At 38.3% G+C, this 13,969-nt stretch overlaps 3 protein-coding genes across 4 annotated transcripts; 1 reads left to right on the top strand and 2 right to left on the bottom strand.

The window, feature by feature from the left end:
- Window positions 1-628: 628 nt before the first annotated feature.
- Window positions 629-7,611, bottom strand: LOC103433121 (uncharacterized). Of its 2 annotated transcripts, XM_070815495.1 has the most exons (21): window positions 7,237-7,611; window positions 7,117-7,151; window positions 6,905-7,026; window positions 6,558-6,647; window positions 6,315-6,434; window positions 6,130-6,213; window positions 5,827-5,904; window positions 5,254-5,379; window positions 5,082-5,171; window positions 4,545-4,580; window positions 4,406-4,468; window positions 4,176-4,282; window positions 3,521-3,665; window positions 2,964-3,408; window positions 2,761-2,852; window positions 2,041-2,590; window positions 1,688-1,823; window positions 1,458-1,499; window positions 1,144-1,300; window positions 944-1,027; window positions 629-855 (listed from the first exon to the last, which is right to left on the bottom strand). In XM_070815495.1, the coding sequence occupies exons 1-21, from the start codon at window positions 7,491-7,493 to the stop codon at window positions 709-711; spliced, it is 3,006 nt and encodes a 1,001-aa protein (XP_070671596.1). In that variant the 5' UTR covers window positions 7,494-7,611; the 3' UTR covers window positions 629-708. The 2 variants fall into 2 exon arrangements, with proteins under 2 accessions (XP_070671596.1, XP_008369572.1); XM_008371350.4 differs by lacking the exon at window positions 4,176-4,282 and having other exon boundaries at window positions 4,413-4,468; window positions 7,237-7,610.
- Window positions 7,612-8,275: 664 nt separating this feature from the next.
- On the bottom strand, window positions 8,276-10,876 carry LOC103433120 (F-box/kelch-repeat protein At1g16250). Its single transcript, XM_017331594.3, has 4 exons — window positions 10,569-10,876; window positions 10,326-10,449; window positions 9,460-10,035; window positions 8,276-9,089 (listed from the first exon to the last, which is right to left on the bottom strand). Coding segments are annotated over exons 2-4 (1,161 nt in total). The 5' UTR covers window positions 10,328-10,449; window positions 10,569-10,876; the 3' UTR covers window positions 8,276-8,506.
- A 749-nt stretch (window positions 10,877-11,625) lies between these two features.
- On the top strand, window positions 11,626-13,415 carry LOC103433119 (rhomboid-like protein 14, mitochondrial). The gene is made up of 2 exons (XM_008371348.4): window positions 11,626-11,975; window positions 12,439-13,415. Exons 1-2 carry the CDS (start codon window positions 11,763-11,765, stop codon window positions 13,228-13,230), a joined length of 1,005 nt encoding a protein of 334 aa, XP_008369570.1. The 5' UTR covers window positions 11,626-11,762; the 3' UTR covers window positions 13,231-13,415.
- Window positions 13,416-13,969: the final 554 nt, after the last annotated feature.

The raw sequence follows: 13,969 nt of genomic DNA, 5'->3' as shown, positions 1-13,969 counted from the left end.
CCTTTACGGTGGAAGATCATAGCTAGTAGCTACCCTACAAAAACGTCAACATTTAACTCCCCTTGCACTCCACATGTCCGAGTTTACAAGCGGATCTTCCAATCTGTTGCCTCCAAACTTCTTACAAGCTCATTGCATCATTCACTTCCCAGCCAGTCATCACCTTTGTATTTTCCATCATTTTGTAGTGCACTGCACTCGACCAAATCTGCTGTATTTTTTCAGTTAGATCATGAGCTATCGATAACTTATTGTACAATCCAAGTCGTAAGGAAACCGGGTTAGGCAGGTACGACGACCATTGCTTGTGCACGCTCAAGTCCGGTCGTGTTTGAGCATGAAGAGCAGCAGACACAGCTCAAATAGTTGGTACAACATCACATTCATTAGATTTTTCCGCAAGTATTCCTGTTTAAATAAGGAGGTCGCACTTGGTGCGATGGCAAGTGCCTTCGCCCATGAGCAGTAGGTCTCGGGTTCGAGACTTGGGAGCAGCCTCTCCATAAATGGGGGTAAGGCTAGCCGACATTTACCTCTCCCAGACCCTGCGTAAAGCAGGAGCCTTGTGCACTGGGTACGACCTTTTTTTATTCCTGTTTAAATAAACGAATACAACTATGACTATGCATTTGGTATCTCAAATGAATAGCTACAATAATCAATCAATAAATGTGGACAAAAATTTTCAGTTGATTACATGTATGGTTTCTATTTTTCGCTGAACGGGTCTTGTAGAGCATCATCATCATCTTCTACGCGACTGAAATAGTAATGTGACGCCACACAAACGAGTATGTCCGTGAGGATAAGACCAGCCACATCGAAAACAAACTTAGGAGCAAATAAACCCCATACCTGCAAGGTAAACATGTGGCTATGAGCATATCATGGGAAAAAATTATCATGAAAAGAAGAGAGATTCGTGTTAGAATGACGTTTTTACCATTAGATGCCGCCTATGCATTGTAACGCATATTATAGTGGCTGTGACCGAAGTGGCCGTGATGACCCCATAAATCATATACACCTAAAACATGAACAATAATCGACTCACTCGTGATCTTACTAAAAGAATCCCTTTTGTAAAGATAAAGCTCATTTCAGTGGCAAACAGATGATCTATATGCAAGTCAATAAACTTACTAGAGATAGTCGCGTGAGCATGAATTTCTTCCCTTTCTCGGTCTGACCCAGGCGTGCAACAAGAAATGGAAGTCCAAATATTGGAAGGATGAGAGAAAAACCAAATGTGTCCATTGTAAGGAGGATTGCTTGGGGACCTAGGACGAACTCATCGAACCTGAAAATAATACAGGGTTTTAATAATCTAATCCACAGGGCAATGGATATAACTCCCACACTATGACCATTGACCACTAACAAAGGCAAAAGTGGTAGACAATCACTACTGAATTCTTTAGCTTTCAAAAGATACTTATTGGATACCCGTGACTCACCCAATAAATGCAGCACCGTATCGGAGGCCGTCAAAAGCACACCTGAAGGAAAGTTTGTTTTGGGTTATGAAACATAAAGAGGGCAAAAAATGAAGAAAACAATGCAAATATAATATAGAAAAATTCAACTCTTTTTGTAGGGACCAAACCAAAAGGATTATGAAAACTAACACAAAATGTGCTGACAAGAGAAATCAGAAAACACCCAAAGTAGGAAACAAGCAACAAACCAATGACCAGTGCAGAAAAACAGGCACACAGCAAAAAGGCTCCATTGAGTTACAGGGACAGGATCAAGCGACGTATTCCAACTGCCTCCATCTTTGGCATCCAGTTCTATGTTATCCAGCCTCATTATGCAATAACCTGGCAAAAGTCAAAACAGATTATTACATGTACCAAAACTTTGAGAACAAAAGCACAAATCATTTTATAAAACCTAACATGGTTTTTCTCCAATGAAACAACTTCTACGACTGACCATGTATTCAAAGCAGGGCTAAAAGATGAATTTTATTGGCCAAAACAATATCATTCAGTAGAAAAATAAAGCACCAAAACTGTAAATAACTAAAACACACACCTCCAATAAGGAATGCTAAAGCAATCCAGGGCCCCTGCTTTCCCAACAGAAGAATGACTGTTGAGCTCCAGGCAGAAAACATGGCCACTGTTTTAATAAATAAGACTTTGCTGCAATCTGAGGATTTCCCTTTATTGAAAAACTGATTAAATGCCAGTAAAAACAATTGTCCAAATCCAATGGCATATATCAGTCGAGGAAGGTTATTTCTTCCAATGCCTTTAAGCACCTCATCCAGATTCAATATGTTACTTTCTGAAGCCCAATGCACTGCTATTAGTATATAACTTATATTGGTTCCTATGACAATATACTTCCAAATCCCCTCAGAAGAGCTTCCAGTAATAGCCTTGCGCAGCAAGATTGCCAATAGAATCAGGGCAACTACTGGTAAAACTTCAGCGAGAATATTCCAAACTGGAAACCCTGCAGTGATCCTGAGCATCCACGAAGGATATGCATTAATAATTTCAGAACTAGGAGCCTGCTTTGACATTCCAACTTCAATAGTAAATCTGCAAATGGTGATCAGAAGAAGGAAAACAAATGCCTGCACTTACATCAGTGAAAAATGATCATTACAGGTAACAATATTTGATCTAGTTCTATCAGAAATGAAATCACAAACTTGTAACAGTATGTCCGCAAAAAATGATTAATTAGAATTAGGGTCTTGGGTGGGGGCACAGTAAAAGAAACCGGAGGTAAACAACTACTTACTTCTAATATCATCTTCTTCTTCATGATTGAATATCGCATCTTAATCAGTCCAGTTGTGGCCAAAAGAAAGCATGCCGCTTTTCCTTCTTCCACTGATCTCAAGATTGACAATAAAGAAAAAGAGAAAAAGTTACTTTGCCAACGTGAGCATTAACCATGGATTATGTGCATCAATATATAAATGAGCAGTAATTATTACTTACAGATAAAACTATTCGAGAGGAAGCTGCATGCACGCATCACCACCATAAAACAAGAAAAAACTAAACCGAAGGATATCCCAGAATCTCCAGATGAAGTAAAAGAAAAACCATATTGCTCTTTCACTTTCTTAATTGCAATGAAATGCATAAGAAGTGACATCAACATAATGCCAAGTCCAGCACCCATCATCTTTAAATTAAACTCAGTCCATTTGGAGCGTGCAAGTTCAGCAACACTTGCCAGGAAATCAGAATACAAATCAATTTGCCTCTTAAGAGCAGGCAATAATTCATTCTGGCCTTCCTTTTCACGTGAAAGCAATTTCTTTGTAGCATGTGACCATTTCTCCTCTGCTTTAGCATACATGCCTGCTATGTGTAACAAGTCTTCGTGGGAAAATCCAATAACTGCTGAAGCTGAATAAATATCTATATATCTTTTTACCTAAACACGAAGAATCCAACAATTATTTCAGATAAATGATACACGAGGGTTAAATTTTTCATCCAAGAATTGATGAAGTACATTGACATAATATAAAATGCTAGAGTAATACCTGCCAAGAATTGGTGCAGAGAATATTGGCATAATTCAGCATCCATTGTTCCAACTTTGAATGACTTTGGGAATTGCCCACACTATCTTCAAAATTCCATGTTCCAGCACCTAAAGCATATAGCTGAGGATTAACTTGCCCAATACTGAAAATAAAACAAATAAAAGTGATATAATTCCTTCAACAACGAAAAGCTAAAGTAATGACACAGTGGTACAGAGGTGAACAATCCATTGGACATTGATTATTGTGATTTCTACATCATAGAATTCAGAAATGAAGGAAGCCAACATATGTTCCAGGATATGGAAACTGGAACAAATATTAGACGCCATATATTAGAAATCATGTTTTCAAGCAAGTTACGCTTTGTGTAGGATCACCAGACATTGTCAACTGGACACAAAGTGGATAGATTTACAGTGTGCAATGCTCTCACAAATTGAGTACCATGAAAACAATGCAAACCAAACCCATATAATCCAAACGCGGGATCATGTGACCTCTCACAAAGATATAAACAACAACCCAGTTTGTATGACATTTTGTGTATTAACAGAGTCTCAATTAGGTTAACTACAGTGACAGCTTCATCCAATAGATTGCCTTACAGTCTTTTATTTATTTATTTATTTTTGGTCTGGAAATGAGCAACCTGGTAAAATGTTGTCCATATATAAGCAGTAGGCACTGGCTCAAATAAACGAATGTTGACTTCATGGCCATTGAATGTTTCATTTCATATTTCATCGAAAGTATTGGCTTGCCCATGGTATAATATAGTGTAGGAAAAAAATAAGAAGCCGAGTTAGTCATGTAATGATCAATAAAATCAATAAGTAATGACAATCATAATGGCAAAACTTAAATTGACAGGATGCTTACACTACACCTTCCAAAAGGAAAGGGGATACCAAGAAGCGCTGATATTGTCACTGCAAAGTCAAGCTGCAGAGAGTGACTTGACTAAGGATGGGTGATTGGCAAGTAAGACAAAAGAACAAATACATTAACCCATTATTACCTGCTGGAAGGAACTGGCACAAATATTCCTCCCATCCTGAAGCCAAACAATAAATAATTTAATCAGAACAAAAAATTAACTTATGACTCATAAAAACCTAATTAAAAATGCCATTTGAACAAAGAGATTTTCTTCTTTAAAGTTCTCTTAAGGCTAATAGGACTCATACCTATGGAGAGTCTGAAAGACAAATTAGTTTTATGACCAATCGAATCAAGTTTCAACAATCCCTTTAAGTCGTCGTACCCAGTGCACAAGGCTCCCGCTTTAGGCAGGGTCTGGGAGAGGTGAATGTCGGCTAGCCTTACCCCCATTTATGGAGAGGCTGCTCCCAATCAACAATCCCTTTAAGTAAAAGGCAATATTAGATTTTGAAAATTTAAATTATTTAATTGTCCAACCATTTTGAATGTTTCTCTTTTTCATTTTCTACAAAATCAATCTTGAGCCTCCATAAAATATAAGAGAAGAGTAGCAAAGGGAGCAACTCATTCGTAGGTAGAAGATTTCTATTGTACTTTGGGAGAGAGGCGGTACCAAGTCTAGTTCACATGATGAAGTATCAAACTCTAATAGTATGGGAGATGGAGGATTCTTAAAGCTCACAGCAAACATTGATGTCTCAACCTGCATTGTGTTTTATTATTAGCACGAGTAAAACAAAATAAAAAATAAATAAGCATTAAGAAAAACATGTTTTAATACGTACCTCTTCAGCACTTCCTCCACCATGATCTCCATTCACAGTCTGACCATGATCGCCCATCACAAGTAGCAGAGTATTTTCATGTAAGCCCCCTGGCGCAGACTGCCTCTCCAGTGCTTCAACTACTTTCTAAAGCAAACTGATCAGTTTGTTGTGGAAATTAGGGAAGGATAGATAAAAAGGCTAGACCTATAGCACATTATTAGGTGAACAAGGCGTAGCAACGGCACCAAGCAGCAAAATGTAAGTTCCTAAAAGGCTAAAACTATTCAATATTTTGAAAAAATGACCCAAAGGTTGGAACGAAAAGGAACCAAATTCAGAAAGTTGAGGGAGAATCATAATTTTGATAAAAATTCCCACGTGTTTGGGCTTCAAAATTGTACTTTCATTGCTTATCATGGAAGAAAAGCGAAAAAACACATAAAAGATATCATAAAAACTGGGTAATTTATCACAGGGAGCCAAGTAACAGCCAACTAGCAAGTAAACAAAAATTAGGAATCCATGGAAGCAAAGCGTCCAATGAAGCATACTTGCTCAGAGCGATTTTCATATGTGAGTTTGAGGACTTACCAGCAAGACGTTGTTGTATTGCTCCAACTTTTCTATCATTTGCACAGAATCAACCCCAAATATGTGCCCAGCATGATCCTGAGCAATGAGAAAATTTAAAATAAAAGGTCGTACCCAGTGCACAAGGCTCCCGCTTTAGGCAGGGTCTGGGAGAGGTAAATGTAAATAAATAAATTATACATAGCTTTCATTAGAAGAACATAATCTGCTTCTCGTATGAAACCCTTAGAGCAGGTCTATACAATTGGAAACAAAATATCCAAATCTACTTATCACTGCAAAAAGTAAGCAAACAAACCGTACCACTCCAAGAAAGTGTGCGATAAGAACATCCCAATCTTCTTGGTACAAGAATGGAAGAAGGTGGTCAATGCATCCGCTGTCCACCTGGAACAGAAAGACAAATTACTTCTAGCCATGATCATATTCAACAATATGACTGAATTCAAGGAAGGTTAAAAAACTTGGAATTTTTTTGTAAGGCGTACCGTATCAAGATCTCTAACATTAAAAGAGGGGTAAGGAAAAGATTTTTCAAAGTGATGAGGAAACAACTGCGTCCATGTATCATCCCCCATCATCACAACTCGCTTTCCATTTTTAGCCAACTGCAAGTAGGTCCACGTTTCAGATTGGCAACAATAAGAAGTTATACAATTTGAAAAAAAAAGAATTACTATCCAATACAAGAAATTATGCCAAGTAAAATCATGGGAGGGGGAGAGAGCAACTTGATGTATCAAGTTATCTTCAACTATAGCTGGAGCACCAAAGCTGTTCCCAACATCAATAAAAGTCGGCAATCCACCAGTTGTCAAGCCCTACAAAACATTGCAAGGGAAGCAATTGATAAAGTTAACATGCATCCTTGGCATAAGGCCTGCAAACAGGCTCTAATTCACCAAATTCGAAATATCAAAGCATGCATTGCTCTACACTAGAAACGCAAACTAAAAGCATGGAACAGTAAATCATAATCCATGAAAGGATAAGCTTAAAGTGGTGCACGAGGCATTGTGCAAAGCAACCATCTTGAAGCTAACATTACAATTTAGAACAAGCAAGAGAAAAAGCTAACCTTCAAACGCTGCAAACTCGTCGTGGGCGGATCAGCAATGGCTTTGAAAATCCGAGCAGACGATGCATTTCTAGCTGCAAGGTCTTGTACAAGCTGTAATTTGTTCATCCATGGCTTCAATTCTGCAACATAACATTTATCAAGCACTCGACTTTACAATCGCAATCGTATTGCAGGCAATGACTAGTGGAGTGAGAATTGAGAATGCTAACCTTGAAAGAAAGTACTCGGAGCTACAAAATCAAACCTGAGAAAAACAAAGAGATTAACAAAACTGAGATTGCCCACATAACTTTCTTCGATAAATTTGATAAATTTGAAACGGGGTTTACCTGAGAGCGTCGAAAACGATGATTACAAGCCGCCCAACAGCAGGCTTGCTCCAGCAACGCTGCTGATTCGGCTCAACGGTGTCATTTCGGTTCAGGGTTTCTGGAACGGAGTATGAGCAAGGCGATTGGGAAGCGTCGGAGCAGTTGCTGTAAAAGGGAAGCTCCGTCCGGGTGAGAAGAAAGCCTCTGGTGAATAAGAGAATGGCGACGACGTGAAGCGCCATGATCGCCCAGTGAATCCATATTCCTTTACCCATCTTGCAAGTAATTGCATTAAGAAGAAAGGGTCGCTGGTTCCTGGGTTTCTTGTGAGATCTTGTATTTAAGGGCAGTGATTGCCGCGCGTTGATGACGTTTGATTCACTGGGCTTTCAATTTTCAACTCTGTTTTTCCTTTTGACATGTTCTGATTTAGTTTCCAATAATTAAATGTTCTGGCAACAGTCTACTAATATTCTTCTTTATTGGTAAGTAAGAAGTGTTATATTCAATTCTTGTTAAAAATGAATTTGAACCACATTTTTGCTAGTACATTGTAATGTTAAGTGCATCCCCTCCCTTAATGTAGATAAAATCGCTTGTTCAAAAAATTAAAAATAATCAGATCTTACACTTTCAATTCGGACTAATGTCTTTCTCATTCACAGTTCTGTTAATTATGTCAGTTATTTTCATCCATTTTGTACTATATAAGCCTCGGAACATGGTGCGATGTGTAAGTTCCAATTCTTCTCCAAATAATTTCAAATTGAGAGTTAATTTTGTTGCGAATGTAGTATTTTGATGGTGATACGCCTAAAACTCGGTTATGCTGCATTGCAGGTGATGAAATTGAGGAAAAATTGCGACGAAATTGATAATTGAGAACATTGACACGAATTGAAAGTTCAAAGAACTCAAAACCAATTTGAAAATGCGGGGGACAAAGTAGAATAAAGTCCAAAGTTAAAGAGGTTTTGTAAGTTTTCCGTTGAAAATGGATACATTTTTTCAAGTTTTCAACTTATAACAGTAATCATGTTGTTCTGAGTTGTAATCATTTAGAAAAAAGAATTCTGATTTTAATTAAATTATAAAGTTTCAAAACACAATAGTAGTGCACTCGGTCTGTAACTCAATAGAGTTTTGAGTGTATAACTCAATACAGAATCAAAGCCAAAGCATGTTCCTTTGACAAATTTGAAAACATTCTTCCGGCAAGGCTTTTCTTGTCGATCAGTCAGTCAGTCAGTCAGCTGAAATCGCTCCATTTTATCGTCGGGATACAACTTCACCGTGTTAAAAATGAAGATTCTTCTTCCATGGATGCGCACCCTATAACGGTGCCACGAGCTGACCCAATCATCGGTCTAGTTTCCCTCCATTTTAATGGCTTAGCCGATGGATTGCAAACCCTAACCAAACCCAACTTCACAATGTCAAACCTCCCGGCACCAGATTGTTCCCACCTGAGAGCCTTCCCTCCCAGAACATATAGTTCGTGCCTTAAGGCAGCAAAACCGTACCCAAAAGCCTCCAGCAGCCGAGGGTGATCATGAAAAATCACTGACGGAACTGAGCCTATGGTGTACCACTCTCCCTTTTCAGTATCCCTTGTTTTAATCAAGCTCTCGCCCCAGTCTACAACAGTATATATTCGATTATCTCCGATCACCTGAGCTGCAAATTGCATTGCCCTGGAAAAAGGCCAGATGTCTTCCACAGTGCGCCATGTTCCATCGGATGGAGTAAAAACCTCAGAGGTATTTTGGTCTGGCAGGCCTACTTGATCACTGAGAACATGAAATCTGCCTTTGAATGACAAGCCTAAGCAGTCCATCTGAGGATTGAGCATTGGTGGCAACTCCTCCCATCTGAAAATTTCAAACAGTTATAACTCGATTAAAGAATTACCAGATTAGGAAAGAAAACCGAAGAAAGAAATACAACTGAATCAGTTGGCTATAATATTATCACAAACACGCATCCACGCATACACGTTAGGTTATCTGCTATTAATACCGTCGGGCCTCACTTTTAACGAGGGGGGATCAAGATAAACATAAGAAAAGTCAGTAATTTACCAAACCTCAAGGAAGACTGAAGTAGTTTGCTCAAAAAAGAAACGGCGAAATGTAATATAGCAAGAAATGAAAAACGAAAAACTTTTCCATATGTAAAAATGACAGAAGCAGTGATAGTAACATCAGATCTCAGACATTATTGCCAAATATAGTAACATACTTATTAGCCACAGGATCATAAACCTCAGCAAGAGCAAGCCCTCTGGTGCAAGATAAGTTGCGGCCCCCAACAACGTAAATTTTACCAGAAACAACACTACATGCAAAATGAGTACGCGGTGTAAGCATGCTTGCCACACTGGTCCATTGTTTCTTAAACGGATCAAACTGCATCACCTCATTTGTTACCAAAGACTTTTGGTGGGGAACCGGTGGGTCATTCTGCGCATAGGACCCTCCAATAACGAAAAATCGGTTGCAGACACCAATACTTGAAAATCCAAAGTGTTTCCAGTCACCATGAGCGGTGGGAATCTTTGGCAAAGGATGCCACCTATCAGCTTCAGGATCATAAGCAACCCACTCATTGTTAGATCCTTCTGTAAGAACAAACAGCCAGTCGCCGCACCATCCTTCTCTAGCTTTATAATTGGCATAGTCCGAGCTGCGTAATAAATCTCTCCACGTCTTTGAGACAGTTTCAAGCAATCCATGGTACCCATGAGACACCTTTGCCAAGCATCTCAACGCCAAATCATCAGACAATCCAGGAATAATACACTGGTGCAGAGACTCCCTATATTCCAAAAGATAAACCAACCAAATCCTTGAGACCGAATACTGGAAAACCGAAAAAATGGAAAAACTACATGCATATAGAACTATAGACAAGATAAAGGCCAGTTCTTTGAAAAAGCAACAATTGTATTTACCAAATATAAACTAAAAAAATAAAAAACAACAGCAAAAATAATTTTATGTAGGGAACTGAGAGAAACATTACACCATTTTTAAAAATCTTAAGCATGGCATTCTTGCTGAGAAAAATTGATATCTAGTTGAGAACTGAGAAAAACAATTTCTTACATATTTCCAATATATCCAGAAGAAAAAAATGGCTCCTTTTGGTTATCAACCTGAAATGGGCATCGGCAACTCCGCTACAGGAATCAAATACCAAATTGAAAGTCAAACCCTTCTGATGAATATCCTGCAATTTTGAATTGGGGTTCAGATAACTACGCAGAAATACAAAATTCATTCATTAAAATTGAGAAATATGTAAAAAAAAAAAAATTAAAAAATAATTCAATGGGGGAGAAGACTTGCAGAAATAGCAGGTAAATGGATTGTTGGCCTTCTGGATTCTGGGCAGAAAATCAAATCCAAGCTAGCTTCTTTGCAGTTTCAGCGGCTCCAATCCTCTGTGGCTCTTATCACTTACTTTCAGAAATGCTTGATTCAGAAGAAAGAAGAAGAAGATGGAGTTGGGGATAAATTGGTTTTTTCTTGTACTTTTTCGTGACGACCTAAATATTCTTTTGTTGATGTAAACATAATGAATAACATAATCATGTACTCCCGTCGCTATCCCTACCTAGAAATTAACTTGGCTATTCAATAGATAAAGGAGTTCTTCTTCAAGATGTTTGTGGAATTGTATTAAATAATTAGAACCGTTCATATAATAAACTATTTAATTATTGAATTGTATAAAAATATATGATCGAATGCAATAAAATTATTATAAAATGTCTATCTATTTACTACGGTTAATTGACTAAACACTCATGTTTTTAATTAAATTTTTTGCAAAGATAATATCGACAAAATGATTGATAATACAAACGATGCTGATAAAAAAGATAAAATACCGTAAATCAATAACACGATACTTTGAGGATTAACTCCTCCTCGAGGTATTAATAAGAAAGCTGATGATCAAACTGAAAGTCGAGGAGATAGATCAGATGAAGGTCATATTAAGACACTTTTAAAAAATTTCACAACTAAAAATGAAATTAATAGTCAATTAGTACTATAATATTTCGCTTCATTTGTAAGTGAAAGGTTTTAAGTTCGATTTTTGCAAAGTCTAACTTGAACCACATTATTACTATCTCAATGTGAAACTTAATCCACTATTTTACCCCTTAATCTTGGTAATATCATGTGTTCAAAAAAAAAATTAATGGAGGTCAAATTTTCCTATTAATTTATAGCAGGCCGGACTGGCACTGCCGGCCGCGGGGCTTGCGTCACGAGGTAATGGGCTATCTTACGGGTCGGCCCATTTCTTAACATAACACGAAACTTAAGGAAGCCTCTCATGCACGCGCAAGTCACGTGATTAGAGTCCTACAAAATAAATCGCGGAAAAGAAAAAAATTGTAACCGCCAAGCCGAAGCGTCTTGGACTCTCTGGAAGGTGCTTTTCGTACGAACCAAGAAGCCAAATCGATTCGAGAGAGGAGGCCGTTGCACTCGAAGATCAACCAATTCAACGCAGCCCGAAGCTCAAGAATGGTGATTGGAAATCGAAGGCCGCGATCGAACGGAATGTTGCCGCTGCTGGCACTTCACGCCGTCAGCGAGTATTACAGGCTCGAACGGAAACCGCGCGTCACCGCCGGACTCATCGCCGCCAACGCTCTCGTCTACTTGCGCCCAGCTTTTCTCGACAATATTCTTCCATCAATTCAAGAAGTCGGGTTCAATCCTCACCTCATCCTCAAGGTAATTTCTCATTTCTTACTCAAAAAGCCCAAATTGTTGTAAAATTTTAATTCTTGCTCTTCTTATAATTGCATGTATGCAATAAAATTTGAATTGTAATGTTTTGTTAGATTTTGCTACTATTTTGTATGAACAATGTGAATAATAACCCAAGTTTTGTTACTCTTTCAGTTTATTTTTCACATTTCTAAGTTATGAAAAACCCCAAATTGTTTGTAATGTGCTAATTTCGGTCCTGTCCATGTATATGATAGAACTTGAAATATTATTTTCTGTTAGAATTTCTAGAAAGCTACAACCTTTTTGTTGTTTTGATTTCATATGTCAATTGGGTTTAATGGGATCATTGTAAATTAGTGTGGGTAAGTTGTTTCTTTATTTTTTTGCAAATTTTATAGTTTTGATTCTATATGTGAATTATACATTGATGTGGACAAGCTGTTTTTGCAATTGGTTTGAACAGTATGGGGACTTGAAGCGGTTCTTCTTGTCGCCGTTCTACCACGCCGGAGAGTCTCACTTGGTTTACAACATGCTCTCCCTGTTATGGAAGGGGATTCAGTTAGAATCTTCAATGGATAGTGCTGAATTTGCATCCATGGTTGCTGTCCTGTTGGGTATGTCCCAAGGAATGTCACTGCTGATTTCCAAGTCTCTACTCATGTTCTTCGACTATGACCAGTCTTACTACTATGAATACTCTATTGGGTTTTCTGGGGTTCTCTTTGCCATGAAGGTTGTGCTCAATTCACAGACTGAGAACAGTTATGTGTATGGAATTCCAATACCGTCTCATTATGCTGCGTGGGCAGAATTAGCTCTTGCCCAAATGCTGGTACCTGGTGTCTCTTTTATTGGCCATTTGGGTGGAATACTTGCCGGTCTTGTCTATATCCGGCTGAGGGGTTCATATAATGGTTCAGACCCACTTACTGCTATCTTCAGAGGTGTTTTTGGTGTGCTGAAATGGCCTGTGAGGTTTTTACAGCGCTTGTTTCCGCGGAGGCAAATATCTGGTAGAGGACGTGTTGGTGGGGGTCAGAGAGGAATGTCTGTAACTGGTTTCTGGAGGTGCCATGCTTGTACGTATGAGAATTCTGCTTGGCTAGATGTATGTGAAATGTGTTCGACAAATAGGAGAGGGGATGGCTATGGCAATGGCAGTGGCATTTCACCTCGATCACCACATTATTCCGGTGACCTTACTTTGGAAGAGTTACGACGGCGGAGGTTGGAAAGATTTGGTAGATGGTAGGGTCCTAAGGCTTGTTACAGATGCCAGGTGGTGTTGGCAATGCAGGACATGTAAATTCAAATACCCCTTCTTCCCCTCTTCCCATTTCATTTGAATGTTTCAATCCGTCATCATTGCTCGCACCTGATCTTATGCTGTTCTGTCGATCCATTTTATTAAAACTTTGAACATTTTGTCTTGAGCAATCTGATCTTTGAGAATGCTATGGTCGTAGGATGGCCTGCTTTTATGTTTTGTGTATGAACATATATACTTCCAAAATGCTATAAATAGGAAGAGTTGATGAAGGTCACAGAAGGATTTATCTGATCATATGTATCATCAAACATTTCTCAACGGTTGAGATTGATTTGATGAGCAAGTTTATACGATAAAGGGAAGTAGGAGAGCATGGGTGGTCAAGAGAGTTTCGTCGATCGAATCATAAGGAGAATGAAACTATTTGTGGAGAGCATGATCCCCGTGTAACACTTCCTACCGCCGAAAAATTGAGTGTGACATCAATAATATAGAATTAAATTTCCACAATTGGTCGGAAGGTTTTAGTGTTATGAAGGGTATTCTTAATTTGAGTTCAATATATTAAACTCATGAGTATGATACTAAAAAATAAACGACAAGAGAAAAAATAGATAGCTAATCATTAAATAAAGAAAAGAAAAATTGACGGGTTTCACATTAATATACAAAACTCACGATGTCTGATTCTTGTATCCTCATTTAAACAATGGGGTGTGCT

This window comes from Malus domestica, chromosome 16 (genome assembly GCF_042453785.1).
Source record: "Malus domestica chromosome 16, GDT2T_hap1".
Taxonomy (NCBI): domain Eukaryota; kingdom Viridiplantae; phylum Streptophyta; class Magnoliopsida; order Rosales; family Rosaceae; genus Malus; species Malus domestica.
This window is presented reverse-complemented; position numbering and strand designations above follow the sequence as displayed.